General features: G+C 41.0%; 1 protein-coding gene across 8 annotated transcripts in view; it reads right to left on the bottom strand.

Moving 5' to 3' along the window:
• The window catches only part of slmapa (sarcolemma associated protein a), an 84,411-nt gene extending 69,077 nt beyond the window's left edge, over positions 1 to 15,334 (bottom strand). For 6 of the 8 annotated variants that reach the window (XM_085274612.1, XM_085274615.1, XM_085274616.1 and 3 more), the window contains exon 1: positions 13,689 to 15,333. In XM_085274612.1, the coding sequence (XP_085130738.1) occupies positions 13,689 to 13,886 (198 nt within the window). In that variant the 5' untranslated portion in view covers positions 13,887 to 15,333. Of the gene's footprint in view, positions 1 to 13,688 lie in introns of all 8 variants that reach the window. The other 2 variants (XM_085274613.1, XM_085274614.1) reach the window with 2 other exon arrangements.
• Positions 15,335 to 24,088: the final 8,754 nt, after the last annotated feature.

The raw sequence follows: 24,088 nt of genomic DNA, 5'->3' as shown, positions 1-24,088 counted from the left end.
TCGGTGAAATGAATTTCTACAATACTGTTACTGTTAATTCTACTCTCTGCAGTGTTTAAATGCTTACATATACACACAGTTACTGTCCGTCCACACATACGACTCTGTTCTGCTTCTATGCCCCAGCTTTGTTTACTTTTTCCCACCGAGGCTTCTAGACTTCTGATTGGCCAACATTTCTGCACGGTTAGGAATCTAGCGCCACCTGCTGCTTTGGCATGTTCATAGCAGCGTTTTCTTTCATTTCTCCCTTTATGTGTGGACGGGATTATTTTTAAAACGAAAACGGAAAATCTCCGTTTTCAAAAATACCCGTGTACGTGTGGACGTAGCCTCAGTCTCTGACTGGAAGCGCTAATTCGTCATTCGGCTTTTGTCAGACTAAAGTAACTGTTAAAACTGTTTGAAAAGCTAAGCTATACAACAAGGAGAGATTGAGAATTTCCTTTTAGTTCTCAGTTTATTTGATATTGACAAAAGTTAGTCAGTTTTGTCTGTTCTTCTGTAAAACAAACTAAGATTTATTTTTAGAATTAATATTTTGTTTCTAAGTGGAATTGACAATTTAGTCTGTTTCGTTTGTTCTAGTTTGAAACTTAAACGCTTTAGCGGCTGCCTTTTGTGTAGTTTGCAATATTTGCCTTTATCTATCTGAAAAAGTCTCATGTTCCTTAAGTACATCTACCCTGTTGAACTTATTATGGGAAATAAATATTTAAATAAAAACAAGCTGCTGATTATTTCACATTTTACTTGTGAGCAACGGCACATTTAAATCTTACAAATATAGTTATTTGGCTTATATCGTGATAGATATCGTTATCGCCTGAAATGAAAAAAACATATCGTGATATGAAAAAATCTCATATCGCCCAGCTCTATTTGTAACCATGCAGACTGTTTTATTTACATACAAGCCCATATAAAGAAGAAGGTATTAACTTTGTTATTACACCTTTGAGGTAGCAGTTGAGATAGTAGCAGAGGCAAATCCAAAAATGACCCCTGACAAGAAAGCTTAATTTCTCCTGTTCAAGAGACCAGGCTGGGAAAATCTCATTCATATTGTTTCTGTTATTTTTCATAGTTTGACATTATGGCATCTGCTGTGATGCTTGCATCTCTGATGAAGTCTCACAAGTGTCAGTTTTGTTTTTATAACTAGATGGTTTACACTGAGTTTGTAACTGCAGACAAATAATCAAATAATTTGGAATACAATATTTTTAATTTACAAGGTTGAGATGGCTCTTTTGACAGTACATATCCAAGATAAATTATAATAATTGTAATATTTCTGACACAGTCAAAATTGAGTTGAATCAAGTACAATCAGGGACCTTGTGAATCAGAACTGAATAAGTTGTAGAAATCAGTGACAATACCCAGCCCTAGTGGTCACTGTAAAATGGTAAATGGCCTGTATTTATATAGCGCTTTACTAGTCCCTAAGGACCCCAAAGCGCTTTACATATCCAGTCATCCACCCATTCACGCACACATTCATACACTGGTGATGGCAAGCTACATTGTAGCCACAGCCACCCTGGGGCGCACTGACAGAGGCGAGGCTGCCGGACACTGGCGCCACCGGGCCCTCTGACCACCACCAGTAGGCAACGGGTGAAGTGTCTTGCCCAAGGACACAACGACCGAGACTGTCCAAGCCGGGGCTCGAACCGGCAACCTTCCGATTACAAGGCGACCTCCCAACTCTTGAGCCACGACCGCCCCGCCACTGTAGGACTGCTTGGAAAGAAACACAAGGGTACAGGCTGTATTTAAAAAAGGAGAATTTATTTTTTTCTTAAAAAAGAAAAAAAAACAAATTAAAAATACACACAGCCACAGTGGCACTCTTTCTAACTCAACATTTTGATTCATCAAAATCAAAAGAGTCATACAGTAGTGGCAGAGTAGAGTCAACCATACTCTGTTGCTAACAAAATGCTGTTATTAAACTGCATCCATAAACCATACAGGTGCTAAGTAACACACTAATAAAAAATCTAGAATTTAACTCATCAAAACTGGAACATAAACTTCTTGGATCGTCATTATCAAACAACAAGCCATATTGTTTGCCAGACGATGTGATTTAAAATATTTCTGAAGACACAGATATGGTGGACAGGTCCAATTCAGTACCTTAAGTTAGCAGAACAGGTAGCTTATGGCTGTCCATGTATTTATACCTCATAATCAGACAGTGACTCCCCTAAATTCAAATCTCAAAAGAATACAAATAGGTGAGTAACTTTCTATGCCAGAAGAAAATCCTGACAATAGTCTTACCTAAAAGTTGCTAACATATAAACCAAACCAGGTTGACTTCTAACAAGCTCATGAGGATTAACTGTTAACAGCATCATCATTCCTATTTGAGGAAGTACTAAAAAGCTGAAGATGGGTTGCATCATCTCTGACCAATCAACTGGTTCACCTGTTAACTTGAGTGAACAAGACGTTTACTCATTCAGCTCTTCCACAATAATCTTCCCACAAAGCTGGTTCCTGTTCAGCTGGAGTTTGTATGTTGATCTTGGTACACTGGGTTCCTGGTATAACCCTCACTGACTTAGCACACAAAAAGACATGAATAGAGTTGGTGTAGAATAGGATAATGTAACACACATACAAATAGTAAATGGGCTTTAACACCCCTACAGTCTAAAAATAAAAAGCTCCCAACAGCTTGCATCGTGTCTAAACAAGTTATGAAGACTGCCTCTAGCCTAACATGTTTAAATACTAATTAAAATGTACTAAAATCTGCAGCAACATGTCAGGATCAGTCAAAATTCAGACAGAGAAGAGATAGAATGACATACAGGACATCAGAATATCTGCTGTTCCCATTGACAGTGGTGATATCAGAGCCCCAACACTTAAAGATACATTTTGGAATTTATCCATCTCAATAGACTATCCCAGCTTTTTACCAGCAGCTGTTTAAAGAGCCAAGGCAAAGGAGATGTTAAAGATGAAACCAAACTTCATCTGCCATGTTTTTCTCCCAGTGAGGGAAAAAAAATATTCACATTTACTGTAACCTGGTTCAAATTCAGTCATCACTTAAAGCCAATAAAGAAAATCTGATTGGTCATTTAAATATGTCGCTGATTCAGGATGTCAGCTCATACAATTTGTTTAGTTATTTTATTTTACTTTGCTTATGCTATTTGTATATGTACAGCACTTTGTGAACCCTGGTTTTATGTTAAAGTGCTTTATAAATAAAGCTGGTATGGTATGGTATGGTATGGTATGCATTAAGGAACAGGAAAAATACATTTCACCTAAAGGCTACTGGATGTTTTGGGTTATTGAAAAGCTGTTTTTAAAAAGGATGTAAATAAGACACCTGTCCTAGTTTCATAACGGTCAGAAACTGCACTTCTAAAGATCCATTGTGGTATCCTGCTCCAATATCTGGAAGCAGCACTCTATCACTAAACACATGAACGATGCCAAAGCTGAGGCTGCCAGGCTGCTCTTCTTGCCAAAAGAGTCTTATTCCTCCACACACGTGCTCAGATATTAAGTGTACTACAGATCTGAATCCACTCTGTATAGCAACGTTCTTGTGCCTTGTTGGCATTCATGCTGAGGTTATTACCATGCCGTGGATTATTGACACCAGACAACAACTCTGCTCTGCTGTCAGCACTGCTTTCCACCAGCTGCCTGGATGACTGACCAGCTCTTTGGCTGCCTTTAATCATGATCTAACTACCAATGATGCTGTGTTAAAATCCACATTGGCTACCTTCCTCATCATTGACTTTAGTTTTATGAAAATTTTGTTTTATGAAAATGGTAAAAAAGTATTTAACATGATTCATATACAGAGCATTCTCATTCCCAACGCGTGACATACCGACGTAGGGCTGTGTGATATGACCAAAATCTCATATCCTGATATCGTCCGATAACGATATAAATCACAAAAATGTAACATTTTCTGTCAATTCTGTGAATCTCGGGCAACTCGACTTGCGTGACGTTTTTCCAGCTGGGCGTCCTTTACCTGGAGTCGAGTGTTTTAACCGATGCATGAAACTATACATTTTTAGACATAAGTTGTAACAGCTACCATTTTCTTTCAAAAGTTTGAGTCAAAGGTTTATTTATTTAGCACCTGACGGCTCTTTTTTGCTTCTCATCTGTAAACTCTCTGCATACTCTTTCACGTGATTCAGCGAGGTCTATCGCGATAGCTTAATTTCTCTATCGAGTAAAAGTTATATCGCGATACATATCGTTATCGTTCTATCGCCCAGCTCTATGTTCAGTATAAATAAAAATAGAATGATTTACTTTTTTTTTTTTTAAAACCTACAACAAGCAGATGTTGACAGAAAAAAGAAAAGAAAGAAAACAAGAAGAGTTGGCTTGTGCAGTCATGTCTATGTCCTGCAGGATGCTAAGTCTGGTCTGATCTGGTCTACTGGCACGTGTTAGGGTTCTCAGCATACAAACACACTGGATGAATGAATGACTGGTGGGATAACTAGTGAGTAATACAGCTGTATTAGAGGGATCACCTCACTAAGTCTAAATAGGATTTAATCTGACAAGTATCTGCCTGCGAGTCCATCCGACTGACAAACTGGTCAGTGGCTACAGACACTGACCTGTAAAAAGAGTTAGGAAAATGGACAAATATATTGGCTCTCTTCACTATTATGACCAACTCTTCATGTGGTGGTGTCGGTGGTAATGGGTGAGGTTAGGCTTTTACTTTTACCAATATATCAGCAATTGTCTGGCGGAAAATTTTAAACACACTGCCCAACCCAACTGGGAAAACTGTTCCTATGATTCATGTCAGTGAGGTGGGACGTAAACCTGATATAATCTGACGTAAAGCTTCCTTTATTTATATTATATTATATAAAGTCCACCCTATTTTTTTGACTACCATCTACTTAAAAAGGCTGGGTAGGTTTGAAATATTATGACAGTCATACAGTCCTGCCAATGGGGAAAATGGAAAATAATTTTATTTTTCATTTATTAAAGCTAAAATTACATTTATGGTTTTCAAACTGGCAAAAATTGGTTCAGACAAAACTGTGCAAGAACCAAGTCTGCTTATGTATATATTCACTCCTTTAACATCCATCCATGAAACAAGGAAAACTGTTAATATTCAATTATATATAAATCAGATTTTTAATATTCAGTCACAGCTCTTTACACCGCCCTATAAGCAGCCATTCTGATCCAAGACAAGTCTGCTAAGAACCATTTCTAATTAGGTAGGACATGTGGTTCTCTGGGGCCACTTTGAAGGAAAATTATTTACATTTGTCGTTTCTAGATTAACTTATAACATTATAATAACCCTATTCATTCATTTATAACATTTTGGTGCACTACCCACATTTTTTATGACATGTAAACAAAGATCAGGTGTAAGAGTAGTGAGTAATGACAAACAGCGGGAAATTTAATGGGATATGTGCACAGACAGAGTGTTATCAATTAGTCACATTTATCAGGAATTTTTAAAGCGCTTTGAGGAAAGTAGAAAACATGACTGACTGACATATCCTCTTGCTACAAATCAATCTGTCTGACTGTCTGGAGCTCTTGAAGCCATACCGTTCCTAAACTGAAGTCCCAGGACCTCCAGGGTTAAGAGAGAAGCAGCTGGGTCGAGTCTGACCTTCCCATGATGGCTACTACCTAAATAAACACTTCATTATTTTCTCTCAGAGCCCTTCAGATATTCATCTCACCAGCTGCGTTCATGTCAATTAGCTCATCCTTCCTCTGCAGTAGTTAGCGGCACCAGGAGTCCACGGCATAGCGTGCAAGCATAGAGTTAGTCTCTCAGTCTGACTGAGACACTATAACCTGACCAAATGTAAAAGGTCAGTGCTCCCTGTCTGCTTGAAGTCTAGGGTGTCAGACGAATCAACTAAGTAGAAAAACCAGCAAACACTCACAAACATTAGTAAACTGACCACAGTCAGGTAGATGACGTTAAACATTGGCCATAAAAATACTGCATGTGTACTTGAGAGCTTTGGTGATTGTGGCTAGCAGAGCTAAAATCAGCAACCCTCATTTCTTGCAGGCTAGATCCATATACATGTGCAGAATATGGTTAGACATGTTTATGTCAGTTTATTCTGACATAGTGGGCAATCATTGCCTCTTTTTGTTACATATGAAATATGTCCCTCACACTCACAGATCTCAGACAGAAAGTGATAAAGGCATTGCCGTCCTGACTACTATGGGAGATGTTGAAACATCTTTGAGTCAATAGGCAACTGCTATTATAGATTTAAAAAAAACAAAAATTGTTTAACAGGTGCAAATCCACACTAATAATGTTCAGGACTATGTCTGACCTGGTGTGCTCTTTCTGCCAGACTATGAGCTTCTCACAGTCAAGTTTCAGAGACGTTAGAGGTAATTAAACATGGGCTGCAAGTTCAAAGTGTATAAATACACATGAAGTGATTAGAAACCACCTCAGAAAGAACTTCTTCTTCTAGCTGCCCCTCTGTTGGTCTTCCTTGGTCTCTTGTGTTCTGGGGGCCTCTGGATGTCTGGAGTTTTGATCTCCTCCACACCTGCTTCATGCCCTGGAGGACGGGGCTGTGCCCCCCCCCACCACACCCTCTAGCAGATTATTACATGAAGGAACCTTTTAAAAAACAAAAAACAAGCGTGTCCATGCTCACAGGTGTACACACGGGTGATCACACCCACAAACTACACCCTTTTTGGCTCCTACCTCAAAGCACACTGTGTTCTGTTGATCTTATGTGCTGCACAATAATGTTTAACATTTAGTATTTACTGTCATATTCCCATATATCATTGTGATGTTGTTTATTCTATTACTCTTGTTCTCTTCTGCTTGTTTTCTTTTTTCTTTCTCAGCAGGTGATCCAGGTGATTGATATATGCATTTTTTTTTCTCTGCCCGTTCTGTTGGTTTTTGTCTTTTGCCCTTCTCCCCTGTCCCTCTTCTCAGCTGTTTCTCTTTCCCTCTTTCTTTCTCCCCTTCTTTCCCCCAGTCAAGTCTGTCCCGTATTCAGTAAGTGAAAATAAAATAAACAATAAAAGGTGAATCAAATGGACCATTACGGCAAGGCTGGGATGGTCAGTTTGGTAAAGTAAATCCGTTGGGCATCTTTCTTTGCCTTTAGACAACAATTCTGATGGCAAAAGAGCCAAACGGGACAGGCCAAAAAAAAAAAGGAAAAAGAAAAAAAAGAAAGAGCTTCTTCAAGCAGTTAAGATTACCTTCATTAATGTGAAGAAACAGCCCAAAGACAAGTCTGAGGTGAGGTGGGAAAGAATAGAATATGGAAATGATCGTGGCTCAAGAGTTGGGAGTTCGCCTTGTAATCGGAAGGTTGCCGGTTCGAGCCCCGGCTTGGACAGTCTCGGTTGTTGTATCCTTGGGCAAGACACTTCACCCGTTGCCTACTGGTGGTGGTCAGAGGGCCCGGTGGCGCCAGTGTCTGGCAGCCTCGCATCTCTCAGTGCGCCCCAGGGTGGCTGTGGCTACAATGTAGCTTGCCATCACCAGTGTGTGAATGTGTGCGTGAATGGGTGGATGACTGGATGTGTGAAGCGCTTTGGGGTCCTTAGGGACTAGTAAAGCGCTGTACAAATACAGGCCATTTACCATATGGAAAAAAGAGAAAAGAAAAGCAATAAAACACAAACAAAGAGAGCAGAATTGACAGAAATGTTATAGCTGAAAGAGAACAAAACAAAAAACCTGAGGTAAGAACAATATAACAACCAGTAGTTAAGGTCACTAGTAGTTCCAGTTTTGAAGTGCATAAATACCCCCATCTCTCTCAGGAGTCACTGCACCTAGTGCTCCGATTACCACTGGGACCACTGTTACCTTCATCCTCCACATCCTCTCGAGCTCTTCTCTGAGCCTTTGGTACTTCTCCAGCTTCTCGTGTTCCATCTTCCTGATGTTGCTGTCATACAGAACCGCTATATCTATCACTATGGCCGTTTGTCTACCACCACTATGTCCGGTTAGTTTGCCACCACCATTTTGTCTGTCTGCATCTGGAAGTCCCACAGGATCTCAGCTCAGTCATTCTCCACCACCCTTGGGGGCATCTCCCGTTTTGACCTCGGAACTTCCAGGTTATACTCGGCACAGATGTTCCTATACACCATAGGTGTCAAACTCTGGCCCGCGGGCCAAATTTGGCCCGCAGCCTAATTACATTTGGCCCGCGAAGCCATACCAAATTACTATTAGAGCTGGCCTACTGGTATTATACAGCTAATATATATATATTGTTTAGTATTAAGCTATGCTTGTTCCAAATTCAGTTTTCCAGCTAAACTTGTTTGAGTCCATAAGAAAAGATTCATTTTTATATCTGGAGGAAGTTTTTTTTAAAATAAATATTAATGTTAGCCCGCGACTTTGTTCCAGTTTTGAATTTTGGCCCACTGTGTATTTGAGTTTGACACCCCTGCTATACACTATGCCGCCCACTTTGTTATGGCGTTCCATGTATGCCTTGCCTGCTAGCATCTTGCACCATGCTGTTATGTGCTGGATTGTCTCAGGGGCATCTTTACACAGCCTGCACCTGGGGTCTTGCCTGGTGTGATAGACCCCAGCCTCTGTGGGTCTTGTGCTCAGAGCTTGTTCCTGTGCTGCCATGATTAGTGTCTCTGTGCTGTCTTTCAGTCCAGCTTTGTCCAGCCACTGGTAGGATTTCTGGATATCAGCCACCTCCTCTATCTGCCGGTGGTACATACTGTGCAGGGGCCTGTCCTTCCATGATGGTTCCTCGCCATCCTTCTCTTTCTTGGGTTTCTGCTGCCTGAGGTATTCACTGAGCACGCTGTCAGTTGGGGCCATCTTCGTGATGTATTCGTGGATGTTCGTCGTCTCATCCTGGACTGTGGTGCTGACACTCACCAGTCCCCGGCCTCCTTCCATCCGCTTAGCGTACAGCCTCAGGGTGCTGGACTTGGGGTGAAACAAGGAGCTTCCTTGTCTTGATGTCAGTGGCTTCTATCTCCTCCTTTGGCCAACTTATTATACCAGCTGGGTACCTGATCACGGGCAGGGTGTAGGTGTTGATAGCATGTGTACACACACGTATATACATGTGTACACACACGTATATACATGTGTACACACACGTATATACATGTGTACACACACGTATATACATGTGTACACACACGTATATACATGTATACACACACGTATATACATGTATATACACACGTATATACATATACATGTATACACACGTATATATGGCTGGGAGATATATATATGTATAGTGAATAACCAAACAGCAATCACTCCTCAAACCCTTTCACATTAGACTGATTTTTACAAGAACTAAAACTGCAGAGTCATGTGACACACAAACATTGTTTCTGCAAGAGGAAACTACGGTTATGAGGTACAGGTTAGGCAAGCCACTTTTAGAGTGAGTGAGTGAGTGAGTGAGTGAGTGTGTGTGTGTGTGTGTGTGTGTAGCATTATCCTAATACATATTTCTGCTGCCTTAGTCCCATGCAATCTATGCGAGTTAATTGCAAAACAGGTAATAATACTAGAACGCAAGGTAGTGGTCATTCGACTTCATATACTACTGGGAAGCTTAATCTATAGTAATACTGTTTTTTTGGAGATATGAACTTTTATATTTATAATCCAAATATGCGAGAATAATTAGTATCTACAGATATATATTTTTTTATATCAGTGGATGGAAGCAGAAAAAAACATCACTTTCCTTCACATTGAAACTCTCCATGCAGGCAATTTAATGAAGGATTTATTGGTCTTTTGATGTGAAAATACTGACTGTAAGGGAAAAAAACTCTTATTAGCGTGCGTGCATGTATACCTGTTTGCTTCACAAGTAAAACCAGTGTGAAGCACTGTGAAAAGTTAAAAATAAAGAACCTAATGAAAAACTGCGAAACATTACCTGACACGGACATGCTTGTGTGTGGACACATGCCCTTTGCCCCGACACCGCCACAAACAAAACCTCATTCTACAGGAAAAGAATTATCTAGGTCCTACATTTATTACATTAAAATTCAACTGACTGTATTAATCACACATATAGAGAGCAAATACAACCTTTTCATGAGCCATAAGAAAAAAAACTTCCCTGGTAATAATAAAAACTCAAGTGATAAACCAATAATCTCAAATCATTACTCCCCTGTTTCAATACATTCAGCAGCATGTGTGCATGGTAAGATCCTACAGATCAGTGTGAGTCTGCATGTGCGTTTATTCCTGAACAGAGGAAAGGATGACGCTGCCAGTGTCGTTATAAATAGCCTGTGCTGCCTTTACACACACACACACACACACACAGACATACAGAGGGTATTTCAAAGTCCCTGCATACCACAGTGCTGGGTAATCCCGTGGCTGTCTCAGCCTGTTTAACCTGTTCAGCAGAGAAACTACAGATGCAACAACGCACAGATTTTATATGCCCAATTTACATTCAGACCTGTGCCTTTTAACAAAACAACAGTTTGGCTCCCCTGAAAGGGATTAAGTCTAATCGTAGACTGGAATGTGGGCTGCATTCAATGAATATCTGCTTTGAATTTTGGTTAGCCCTGGACTAAGTTTAGCCCCTGGTCTGAAAAATGAGTCCTACAACTATTTTTATCTCATTCTCTGCATTTAACAGATTCTTGGCTTTACTGTCCACTTTCTAATGACAGAAATTACTTAAATAATTCAGAAGAAAGACACATTATTTATTTAAATAAATAAATAAATACATCCCATTTATAAGAAAACCTGGCAGATACACTAAATTTTCATTTTATCTTTTTGGTTTAGAACCAAGAGCACTCTTAATGGCTAAGAGTGCAACAATTTAGATTTTCAGTCCATGTATTGCCTGATCAAACTTAAAATAAGTGAGAATAAATTATCACTTCCACATGAGTATTATGGTATGAAATGATGGTCCCACACTATGAGATGGGAGAAGTTTGTATTGTGATTTCAACCTCTGTTTCAGTTATTGGCAGTTATACATGTCCAGGTCCAAAGTCTCCTTCAGTTCCCAAAAATCGAACACGGGGACCATACTGACAGTTAAACAGTCCAAACTCTTTCAGCTCCAATAAAATGATTAGTGTGGCTGTTACAATAAACTTTAACACCAAGTCATCCATGAAAGAGAGAATTCACAAAGTTTAGCCGAGTTAGGAATCCACTGGAAGTTAGTCAGAAGTATTTATTTAAAAAAACAGAACGAAAGAAAAAAAATAAAATGTACAGCTGTTTTATAAGTGCAGATATAAATGAAAACTAACATCTAAATAGCAGCAACATTTGGAGGGCTCCTAAGTTGGGCCAGTTGACATTTAATAATGTACTGCCTGGCTACAGATTTAGTAAATCGTTCTTGGTGAAAATCTTGCTTTTTAGGGTCCCTGATGGGCAGAGATAAATGCCATCATTTGATAGAAAGACAAGTCTGAGTTGATGCATCCATAATGCCAGGTTAGTCATTAATATGTTGCTGCAAAATTTGGATTTGTAACTACAAAAAGGTCCCAACTCAGTAGAGATGCACCGATCAACTCCCCAATCAGGAACTTGGCCAGCGTTTTCTGCCCTGACTGAGAAAAGGCTAGTTCATGTATGCACAACACATGCACACAGCAATGCAGACAAATCATCATATGCACATGCACAACCACACACTATGTCAAAACCATCTAACCTCATCACTGCAAGTGAAGACACAGTTCGCCAAAGTAAAACACAAGAGTGAAAAAGCTCATAACAACAATCCCACTGAGACAAAGAACCTAACAAAGGAAAAGTGGTTAAAGCTACAACTATCCAGATCTTAGAGCCAGACACAAGCCAGCAGCCTCAGCGTGAGCAAAAGATCAAAGCAATTACGAGACAAATTACGGAGATGAGTGGGAAAAGAGAGAAGGGTCAATGCCCTGTTATCTGGTGAAGTTATAAAAATACTAGGAAATGATGCAAGTACCTGACATTTGGTTTGTTATATAAATCTGTTGAACTTGACATTGTTTGCCTACATAAAATATGACAGGTAAAGGTAGGTGTACAGCACCTCATTTTCATTCAATTATTTGTAACTCTTTCCAGTGACAGCAAACTTTATTTTCAATTTTCCAATGAGAGAAGATCTTGTAATGTACTGCAGTTTGGGGGAAAATTCTTAAATTTAACAATTTATTTTATTATGAAAGTAAAACGTTGCATTGAAGCAGAGTGGGTATATGCTATCAGTTAAAATTGAAGAAAATTCCAACTGGTGCATCTTTAAATCCTGATCCTTTTCAATTATGTAATTTTAGATAGCAGGTTAAGTCAACTACTTTAAATTTAAAAACATATGTGTGAAGATTTTCTCCAAAGTCGTTCAGTCACATCAGTCCACAGAACAAAGAGTTATCAATTAAGTGGTTTTAAAGCCGTATTTAATTTGCTGAAAACTTCCTTTTTTAAAAATTAAAAGCTGGGCAATATCAGCAAAATGCACACATTTGTTAAGTAAGCTACCCTACCTCAACTACACACTCACTAATCCTGCTTAGTGCCCCAATCGCTTAAAAGTTTATTATGAACCAGAAAAAGCCCCGACTAGTCACAGCATCAGCTGTTCTTATGGAGGTTCCTAACAGAAGTGACGAGGAAGCAATAAGAAGAGCTGGTTGAACTCTCTAAACTGTGGGCAGAAATACATTTTCCCAAGGGCTCACGTGAGAAAAAGAAGAGAAAACTGAGCATATCTGAGTTCAGTTTATTGGTGTGGCCCTCCACAAGGGTCAGTTTCTCATGTGGCCACCTTGGAAAAAATCAATTTCCCACCCCTGCTCTAAACACTAAAAACATGTGCTACAGCACTTCCTTTATAACTAAAGAGACAATGCCTCCCCACAATTCATAGTGACACAAACTAATCCATCAGCATAACTGACACAGATAGTGACACAGATTATTGTCACAGATTATACTGTTGTTAACATTGCTTTTTCATTTCATCCCACAACCTGCTCATATATTTCAAACTTTGAACAGCAGCCTGTTAAATCCACAGCAACACTATCATTATTAGTATTAATAATGATAGCTGTATTAAAATCTGCTACCTGGATTCATGAAGGTAAAAATGATTTATAAATATTCAAGTCAGAATTATAAGGCATATTAAATTATCCCAAGTTGATGTAAGGGTTACCATGATTCAGTTTGGAATAAGTTGGATCTCCTGCAACATTTTAAGCTCTTAGGTAATAACCTTATTTACACAGTAAAAGAAAGGTTGTGAGCTAATTGGGCTCATTCATGGAAAATATAAGTAAACAAGATGAGCAGCTAACATTGCAAAATTCCTCTTTATAGGGCTTTTATTCCTGTCTATTTAAAGATGCAAACCAATGAGGTGATATTTCTCACTGGTGGTTCTCTTTATTTGGCCAACCCATAAGAAGACATGGAGTAAATTTAAGTTAGTCCAGACGCTTTTCTTTGCAAGCTCCTTTGACTACGATCACCTGGATGACTGAGAACCTTCACAGACACATGGAGTAAAGTAACTATCTACTGTAGTTTCAGGCCCACATAAAAACCAAAGTAAAGCAATTTGAGTAAATTAATTTTCAGTGCTGTTGCCGCTTACCTTGCCAGTCTTGTGGTCAAACCACACCAGAGCGTGATTCCTGGACAGCACCTTGCAGTCGAAGGTGGCGTTGTTCTGGGCTGGCCGGCACCGAGCCACCGACCTGCCGATCTTGACGGGCTCATCCAGGTACACATGCCGCTCCTGGAATGGGTGCGAGTTGGGTCGGCAGGCGAATATTGCCAGCGCTGAAGGCATTGATTTTGGCTTGAGAGTATTACTCCAACCAGTGACGAGGGGCAAGTTTTCTTGATCCAGAGTGGCAGGTTTTTCTGGTGGAGTCCCTCCTCCAAAAAAAAATAGGAATAATCTACGATATCTGCGGCCTATCTGTAGGCTGAAATGTTAGTCCTCTAATCTTCTAGGCACTAACTAGTAAACATGGTCCTCTCTTGTGTGTGAGAAATAAAAAACAAACCAACAGGTATAAAAAAAGACAGGACATTCCCCTCACTGACTGCCCACCGAAGCTACATAACGACGCTTATATGTGACAGCAGGCACTATGTACAGACCAAGCTGCCATGTGTCAAGACATACATGAGTGAGTATAGCACTGACAGCCCCTCACGTCCATCAAACTCCTTCTGTGCTGACTAAACTGTCTGTTTAACGTATATCAAGAGCAGTAGGTCCAATTATTGCGCGCTTCTGAGCTGTGTTGTCTTCTCTTGCAGCAAGCTAACAGCAGGCACACACCCCAGCGTTCATCACCCTATACACACATACACACAACACACACGCGTCTGTCATTTACTAAAGTGTCATCTATATGTGTAGTTGACATGTATGGGTCTTCATAATCTGAGTGACCTTGTTGCCCTGATGCAGGGAACCTTAGCTACCTTCCTATCTCCCTACCTTCACCACTCCCTCCACCAGAGAACACCTAGCGAGCCCGAACGCCAAAACACCCCTGAGTTATAAAACTAAAGCAGCTCAATGCCCACTCTTCGTCTGAATTAGTCAGCGGAGACGTTTCAAAACCATCCACCGGGATGAACAGGGGAGGATTATCTGGTCGTCTTGTGCAACTAAAATGCTAATTGGCTAACTCGCTGGTGGACAGGCGAAGCGCTAACTCTCTTTTGGCGTTGTACTAGAAAGCTAGGTTAAGCTAGGCTAGGCTAATGAGTACTGACAAAGTTATCTTCCAGGTCCACAAATTTTTTCTCCCCATCTTTTTCAACCAGTCCGCTTACCGAATGGATACGGTATACCATCCCTGTCACCTGGAGTAAATAAAAGCAACACGCTAGCGCTTCTTTTTGCTAATATAGAGCTCTGCAGGCGAGCGTTAGCATTGAAGGGAGCTACCTAGCAGCTAGCCGGCTAACTGACAGTCAAAGCAGAAACCGACGCGGAAAAATCCGGGGAGTTTCTTGACTGCGGGTCCTCACGCATCACACACCAGTCCGATTATTTTCTGGGGAAAGCCCCAGTAAGAAACACAAGTTATGCCGCTGTCGTCTGTTGCAGTGTACCTCGTGGTTGCCGCTATAAGTTTTATATTAATGCCGTCGCCTTCCAACAGTTTTGTGGAAGGAATCTAGAAGAAGTTGTCCTCCTCCGCAAGTCCCAGCCGCCATACTGTAACTAGAGAGCAGACAGCGGTGGTGCGTTCACTGAACGATAGACAGCCGGAGGGATGCGTTCACTGACCAGCTGACATGAGCACCACCCACTGCTGAGCTAAGTCAGACTCGGAAAAAGTAATGAGCTTAAAAGATAAATACATAGATACAAACAGAATTATGAATTATTAAAAATATATAACGTGATTAACACTGACGATAAAAATGTAAGCACTTTTTTAAATGTAAAAAAAAAGTAGATACGAGTAACGTGTTACAAAGTTGGTATTAAAGCACAACATATTTCACATACAAACACCTCTTCAAATAATAATGACAAAGAAAATTACTTTATACCAAAATCCTATAATCTGTTTACATCCTCTTTGCAAGAGTTCACATAATAATCTAAACGTATTGCACAAAGATTGCAGGACTAGAAACCACCCAGACAGTGAAAATACCTCAGATTAACGCACAAATACAAATATGGCTAACTCCCTCAGAGCTCAAAGGGACGTGTGAGGAAATTCTACTATAGACCCAAATCTATTTCTACTTAGTTTATATACAGAAGAACACAAATATATAAGCTAACATAAAAGCTAGAAGCACTGTTTTGGTGAAATAAAACCCTCATAAACCAAACGTTAAACACAAGATAAAACAAATGATGTCAAATCTTCCATGAAACGGTATCATGAAAGTCAAAAGGGCTGAATTTTGTTTAGAATATGGATCTATGAGAAAAGATGCTTTTTTGTAAACCACGCAATTTCTCTGTTATGTTGTTTTGTTTTTATCCTTTGCTATGGTTTAAAGGTTAAGGTTAAGGTTCTTTATTTGTCACATGCATAGTTATACAAGTATAACACACAGTGAAATGTAGCCTGAGAAAAACATTATATATATATATATATATATATATATATATATATATATATATATATATACCGTGCAGGGGCCTGTCCTTCCATGATGGTTCCTCGTCTCCCTCCTCTTTCTTGGGTTTCTGCTGCCTGAGGTATTCACTGAGCACTCGGTCAGTTGGGGCCATCTTCCTAATGTATTCTTGGATGTTCGTTGTCTCATCCTGGACTGTGGTGCTGACACTCACCAGTCCCCGGCCCCCTTCCTTCCGCTTAGCGTACAGCCTCAGGGTGCTGGATTTGGGGTGAAACCCTCCATGCATGGTAAGGAGCTTTCTTGTCTTTATGTCAGTGGCTTCTATCTCCTCCTTTGGCCAGCCTATTACCCCAGCAGGGTACCTGATCACGGGCAGGGCGTACGTGTTGATGGCCCGGATCTTGTTCTTACCGTTCAGCTGACTCCTCAGGACTTGCCTGACCCTCTGCAGGTACTTGGTGGTTGCAGCTTTTCTTGCGGCCTCTTCATGGTTCCCATTCGCCTGTGGGATCCCCAAGTACTTGTAACTGTCCTCTATGTCTGCAATGTTGCCTTCTGGTAGTTCAATCCCCTCAGTTCTGACTACCTTCCCTCTCTTTGTTACCATCCGACTACACTTCTCCAGTCCGAACGACATTCCAATGTCATTGCTGTATATATATATATATATATATATATATATATATATATATATATATATATATATATAGATTGACGAGGTACAACACAAATGCTACGGCAAGGAGGAGTCAGGACGCCAGGTCAGGGGGGAGATATCATCACCCCCACCCGAGATTGGGTACATAGCCCCAAGTGCGATAGGAGAAGGATCGTTGAGTGCGAGAGGAACTGACCTGAAAAATAGGATCATGGCCAAGCTTGAAACCTGGATCCCGCGTAGCCGGTTACCAAGATTACGTGAAGTTCCCTCAGAAGGTCTGCTAGATGATGTTAATGCAGCACTACGGGCAATACCTACAACCACGATTACCGACACTAACAAGCTGATCTACAATACGGCAACAGTGATCAGTGAGATGCTTGGCTACAAGTTGAACAGCGACAAGGGGCAGTACCCTCCATGGAGAAGGAGGCTAGAGGGCAAGATCAAAGTAGCACGAAGGGAGGTTAGCCAACTAACGGAGTTGCAGAAAGGTGCGACAAATAAGGTGCCTAAGAAATACAGCAAGCTGTCCATACCTGAGGCCTTGGAAACTGCCAAGCAAAGACTCACAGCCTTGGCCAGCCGCTTGAGGAGGTACACCAGAGAGATAGAAGGCAGGAGAATAAACCAGCTGTTCTCCACAGAACCAGCAAAGGTGTACTCTCAGTGGCAAGGGAACAATAAGAGAACAGCACCACCAAGGCTGGAGACGGAGCAATACTGGAAGAGCATATGGGAGAAGGATGCAACCCATAACGGCAATGCTCAGTGGCTAGAGGATCTGAGGGCTGACCACAGCGACCTCCCTGAACAGGGTCCAGTAACCATCACAGTGGCAGATATCCAAGAAAGGGTCTCCAGTATGAAGAGTTGGACAGCACCAGGGCCCGACATGGTTCACGCCTACTGGCTGAAGAAGCTGACTGCACTCCACGAGCGTCTGGCAGCACAAATGAACCAGCTGCTAGTTAACGAGAGACACCCGGAATGGCTAACTGAAGGCCGGACGGTCCTGATCCCCAAGGACCCCAAGAAGGGACCGGTCCCCTCCAACTACCGACCAATAACCTGCCTCAGTACTACATGGAAGCTCCTGTCAGGCATCATATCGGCTAAGATGAACAGGCACATGGGTCAATACATGAGCGGGACACAGAAAGGAATTGGCAAGAATACCAGAGGCGCAAAACACCAGCTACTGGTAGACAGAACAATCAGCCGAGACTGCAAGACCAGACTGACCAACCTGTGCACTGCCTGGATTGATTACAAGAAGGCCTATGACTCAATGCCCCACAGCTGGATACTGGAATGCCTAGAATTGTACAAGATCAATGGGACCCTAAGAGCCTTCATCAGGAACTCAATGGGGATGTGGCGTACAACACTAGAGGCCAACTCCAAGCCCATAGCACAAGTCACCATCAAGTGCGGGATCTACCAAGGAGATGCTCTGTCCCCACTGCTGTTCTGCATAGGCCTGAACCCCCTCAGTGAGATCATTAACAAGACTGGCTACGGATACCGACTACAGAACGGAGCAGTTGTCAGCCACCTCCTGTACATGGATGACATCAAGCTGTATGCCAAGAGTGAACGAGACATTGATTCACTGATCCACACTACCAGGCTATACAGCAATGACATTGGAATGTCGTTCGGACTGGAGAAGTGTAGTCGGATGGTAACAAAGAGAGGGAAGGTAGTCAGAACTGAGGGGATTGAACTACCAGAAGGCAACATTGCAGACATAGAGGACAGTTACAAGTACTTGGGGATCCCACAGGCGAATGGGAACCATGAAGAGGCCGCAAGAAAAGCTGCAACCACCAAGTACCTGCAGAGGGTCAGGCAAGTCCTGAGGAGTCAGCTGAATGGTAAGAACAAGATCCGGGCCATCAACACGTACGCCCTGCCCGTGATCAGGTACCCTGCTGGGGTAATAGGCTGGCCAAAGGAGGAGATAGAAGCCACTGACATAAAGACAAGAAAGCTCCTTACCATGCATGGAGGGTTTCACCCCAAATCCAGCACCCTGAGGCTGTACGCTAAGCGGAAGGAAGGGGGCCGGGGACTGGTGAGTGTCAGCACCACAGTCCAGGATGAGACAACGAACATCCAAGAATACATTAGGAAGATGGCCCCAACTGACCGAGTGCTCAGTGAATACCTCAGGCAGCAGAAACCCAAGAAAGAGGAGGGAGACGAGGAACCATCATGGAAGGACAGGCCCCTGCACGGTATGTACCACCGGCAGATAGAGGAGGTGGCTGATATCCAGAAATCCTACCAGTGGCTGGACAAAGCTGGACTGAAAGACAGCACAGAGGCACTAATCATGGCAGCACAAGAACAAGCTCTGAGCACAAGATCCATAGAGGCTGGGGTCTATCACACCAGGCAAGACCCCAGGTGCAGGCTGTGTAAAGATGCCCCAGAGACAATCCAGCACATAACAGCAGGGTGCAAGATGCTAGCAGGCAAGGCATACATGGAACGCCATAACCAAGTGGCCGGCATAGTGTACAGGAACATCTGTGCCGAGTATAACCTGGAAGTCCCGAGGTCAAAATGGGAGATGCCCCCAAGGGTGGTGGAGAATGACCGAGCTAAGATCCTGTGGGACTTCCAGATACAGACGGACAAAATGGTGGTGGCTAACCAACCGGACATAGTGGTGGTAGACAAACAGAAGAAGATGGCCGTAGTGATCGATGTAGCGGTTCCGAATGACAGCAATATCAGGAAGAAGGAACACGAGAAGCTGGAGAAATACCAAGGGCTCAGAGAAGAGCTCGAGAGGATGTGGAGGGTGAAGGTAACGGTGGTCCCCGTGGTAATCGGAGCACTAGGTGCGGTGACTCCCAAGCTAGGCGAGTGGCTCCAGCAGATCCCGGGAATAACATCGGAGATCTCTGTCCAGAAGAGCGCAGTCCTGGGAACAGCTAAGATACTGCGCAGGACCCTCAAGCTCCCAGGCCTCTGGTAGAGGACCTGAGCTTGAAGGATAAACCGCCCACAGGGGCGTGCTGGGTGTTTTTTTTTATTTTTTTATATATATATATTTATGTGTGTATGTGTGTGTGTGTGTGTGTGTGTGTGTGTGTGTGTGTGTGTGTGTGTAGTATATACATTGGGTGAATGTGCAGTAGTAGCAGCAAGCAGGTGAATTCTGTACATTAATATGAATAGACATCTGACTATTTTACAGGATAGACAATATAAACATATTTAAAATTAAAGGAATTGAAACAGGTTTCCCTGTTTTACTGGAGTGGGTTTTTTTCTTTCAAGAACATGGACTCATTTGTGTTAAATATGAAAACTGGATTATTGTTCAGTCTTTTTTTCAGAACCTTTCTTCTTGTTTTTTGTTTTTTTCATTGTCCATTACACAGGCCTGAATATATTAATTGCTTAAGAAATATGGAAGTCCTAATAAATGGTATAATCTAGAAAGAAAAAACAGAACAGATTTGTATCTACTTTACTTAAAAAAATCACCTGGTTTCTTTTCAAGTACCTTTTTGATTCTCATCACCTGCAGTTTATTAATCAGAGCAGTATATTTGAGTTTGCATCAGACGGACATCATCCCAGCAATGCAGCTTAGGGAAAGGACAGCAGGTTGGGGGTGGTTTTAGAGGAGATCATATTCTGCTTCTGGCCCCAGAAATGTCCCTGTGGTGCTCTGGTGAACAGACAGCTGAGAACAAATCGATGGTGGATGAGACTGTAAAGCAGATAAAAAAATAAAGCAAAGCTTTGCTGTTTTTTCTTAGATTCAGCCATAATTTATAGGACATGTGACTAAAGTATTCATAATTACTCTCCATAAGTGTTTGGAATTTTCTGCATCAATTTTTTTATTGGCTGTAAGGAAATATAAAAATTATATAATTGTTGCTTCTAGCAGCTGAACTGTGACCAGGCTTCAGTCTACACACTTCACTGAGAAAAGAAGGGCTAAAAGTTTAATTGAACAGTTTGAACACTAACTTTTAAGAATGGGGATGTTGTTGTTTCATCAGCTTTTGGGGAAAAACACTTTTCTTGAAAGAGACAGACAGGTTTGGTGCTGTTCTCATTCATATTAAGTTAGTCAAGAGGTCGCAGGCATTTTTTTTATATTCCTTAAAATGAAGGAACTTTTTTTCTGTATTGAAACTTTTTCTCAGAGTTTATTGAGTTGTTGCCAGTTTCCTAACTAATCTGAAGCCATTGTTGCTAGTCCTTCTTGTTTTCAATCAGCCTCAATAATACAGCAGAGCTGTTACGAAACATGCAGAGACTTTCCAACATGATCAGAAACATATCTGAACCATTAAAAGTGCCACGTGCACATTAAAGCAAATGACTTCCTCAAAACAAGAAACCCAAAAAGCAGCCTGATGTCAGACAGAGTTATCAACTCCTTACACTCTGAAAGTGAGAAATATTCAGTGCATTCCACATTTTTTCCAGTTTCACCTACTTCCAAAGTGTATGGAGAAGAACAAGGGGCTAAAGAGGTTGAAGATGTAAAGCATTGCAGCCTGTGGCTTTTAGTGTCAGGAATAACACTGTATAACACTCCACTTAATGCATCCCTTCTCCAGTGATCAAATAAAACCTACACCCATCCATTCACACAGACTGAATATATAAATATTTGCTTGTTTTTTGTTTGTTTCTTTTTTGTGGTAAAAATGTTTTGTTATCTGTAAGTAATTCCTCTTTTCCTCTAAATGTCCAAGACTGGGTAGGTTTGATAAGATCAGAATATTTAAATTCTTGCATGGCTGTTTAGCTTAGTTTTCCCTCATATTACTAAAAATCAATCTTCACAACAAAATCCCAGCAAGAAAAAAGTATGTTGAGCTATGTAAGCCAGTCAATTTCTTCATCACAAGAAAAGGGCATAAGACCTTGTACTGTTGCTTGAGATCTCAGTAGGTCTAAGAGGGCAGAGGATTGAAACAGGATTCACTTTGGGATCAGACTGATCATTAGGCTGTTCCAAATATACCAGAGTGAAGGACAAGATAAGAACTGAGTGACTGACAGACTCCTGCGATGTAAACATCAGACCTTATAGGACAGTGATATTAAAGTCATTTTAAACTGTGGGCCACAAACATGCAGCCCATTTTGATGTGAAGTGAGCTGGACCAGTGAAACAGTATTTCTTAGTTTTTCTGTATGATAAAGAAAAGCTGCAGTCATAGATCAAATAAATGTGTCACTATGACTGTTTGGGCTTAAACTGTAAGAAATAAATGTGTAAAATTACAGAAAAGGTTCTGGTAGATCATTTCCCAGACTGTGCTGTAAAACAGAAAGGTTCTGTTCTTTACGGAAAGATCATAATTTCTATAGCTGATAGTAAAAAAAAACAGGACCTTTTCTGTTATTTAATTTTGTCTGTTACTTAATTACAGATAGTATGGCAAGTTTATTTATATAGCACAATTCAACAGCAAGGTAATTCAAAGTGCTTTACAGAGACATTAAAAAACAAAAACAAATAAAAAAGCATGATTTAAAATGGAAAAAAAGAAAGGAACAGTAGATAAAATCAGTAGTTAAAATGTAAGTTTTGAAATATAATTTGAAGTATAATTAAGTCCAGATCCCAAATTGGATTTGGATTATAATTAAGTAACAAATACTATACATATACTATAAACTAATAGATTTTGCACAAATACAGCAAATACTTTGGTGCAATACGAATGGCCATGGGAGAAGTTTATCAGCAAGAGGAACAGTTAAATTTATTAAAATACAGCGCAGTCCAAAATGTATGCCTTACTTCACATTTTCCAAAGCCGTCCATTGGGCCAGATACTGTAGCGGCCCAATTCTGGCTTCTCTGCCTTATATTTGATACCCTTGTTATAGGTTTTCATTTTGAAGTTTTGGAGTTTTCCTGTAAAGTGTTCCTGGTGCAGGTTTTTTTTTGTGGGATAGACCCCATCGTGGTCCCTGCGTTGCCTAGCCCTCCTGCAGAGAGAGCAGAGCACCAGCTGTCACTGTGCTAACAGTCTGACTATTATATGAGATTTAACAGCATCTTACTGTGTTTAGCTTCTTAGCCCAGTTTGACATCACTATGTCCATTTAACAGAGGCTGTTTGTGGGATACAAAGCCTTAGAAGCTGAACTCCATTACATCTTAGTTTAATTACAACACTCTTTAGTGATCTGATAAATGTTGGGGTTTGTGTGCTCCCAGACCTCATTCATTGCATTTCAAATCAAATCAAATCAAATCAAATCACTTTTTATTGTCACATCACATGTGCAGGCACACTGGCACAGCACATGCGAGTGAAATTCTTGTGTGCGAGCCCCACAAGCAACAGAGATGTGCAAACACAACAACACAAACGAGCAAAATACAAGAATGGCCAACCTGAAACTAATAAATATATGTACAATATATAATAGTGTATGCATTTCTGGATGTGTATACTAAATATTTTCCTACGTGTGTGTGTGTGTGTGTGTGTGTGTGTGTGTGTGTGTGTGTGTGTGTGTGTTTGTGCCCTCTGTTTGCAGTTTGGTTCATCCATCTGCTTGCTCAGTGATAGAGCTATTAAAGGATTTAGATAAAGCTGATTTACTGCCTTCAGAGTCAGGCTGTAATTGAAGACGTGATTCATTCAGTGATGGGAGTTATACTTAGCAATGTGGATGTGTGTGGGGGGGAGGTGGTGGAGTGGGGGAGTTCAGATCACAAAGAATGAACTGTAGCCAGCGCTGCCAGCAGCAGGTGTCACTAAGGAATATATTATCGTATATAGTAATATGAAAATGATCTTAATCATCAACATGTCTATCTACAGGTGGTCTGTAGTGGTACAACTGAATCATTTGACCACCTACTCAATTCATCAATGGGCTTTGATCAGTGGTTGTTGATCAATGGTCATAGAAACTTGCATATTAATGCTCAAGGAACTGGCCTCACAGTCCATTGTTCATTGAATGAGCTAGTTTCAGTCATTGTCCAAATGTACTGTTTAGGTTGGGGAAACCTGCAGTCAGCTGAGACTGAAGAAGTCACTTGGATGAGTGATGAAACATTTCTCCACTGAAAACGCTACGCGCAGATGAACAGAATCAACCTTTTGGGATTTACTTACCTGGATGACTAAGCATGCATCAAGACATTTTTTCAGTGTTTTTATTACTGCTAATTTCTGCAATTATGTCATTCACCAAAAACAATTCCTTTACATTCATAGCAGACAAAAAACACTTCTTCAGAG

The sequence above is a fragment of the Mchenga conophoros genome, linkage group LG5 (assembly GCF_057382185.1).
Source record: "Mchenga conophoros isolate Kocher_MC1m ecotype Shallow Benthic linkage group LG5, M_conophoros_male_GT1.1, whole genome shotgun sequence".
NCBI classification, from domain to species: Eukaryota; Metazoa; Chordata; class Actinopteri; order Cichliformes; family Cichlidae; genus Mchenga; species Mchenga conophoros.
This window is presented reverse-complemented; position numbering and strand designations above follow the sequence as displayed.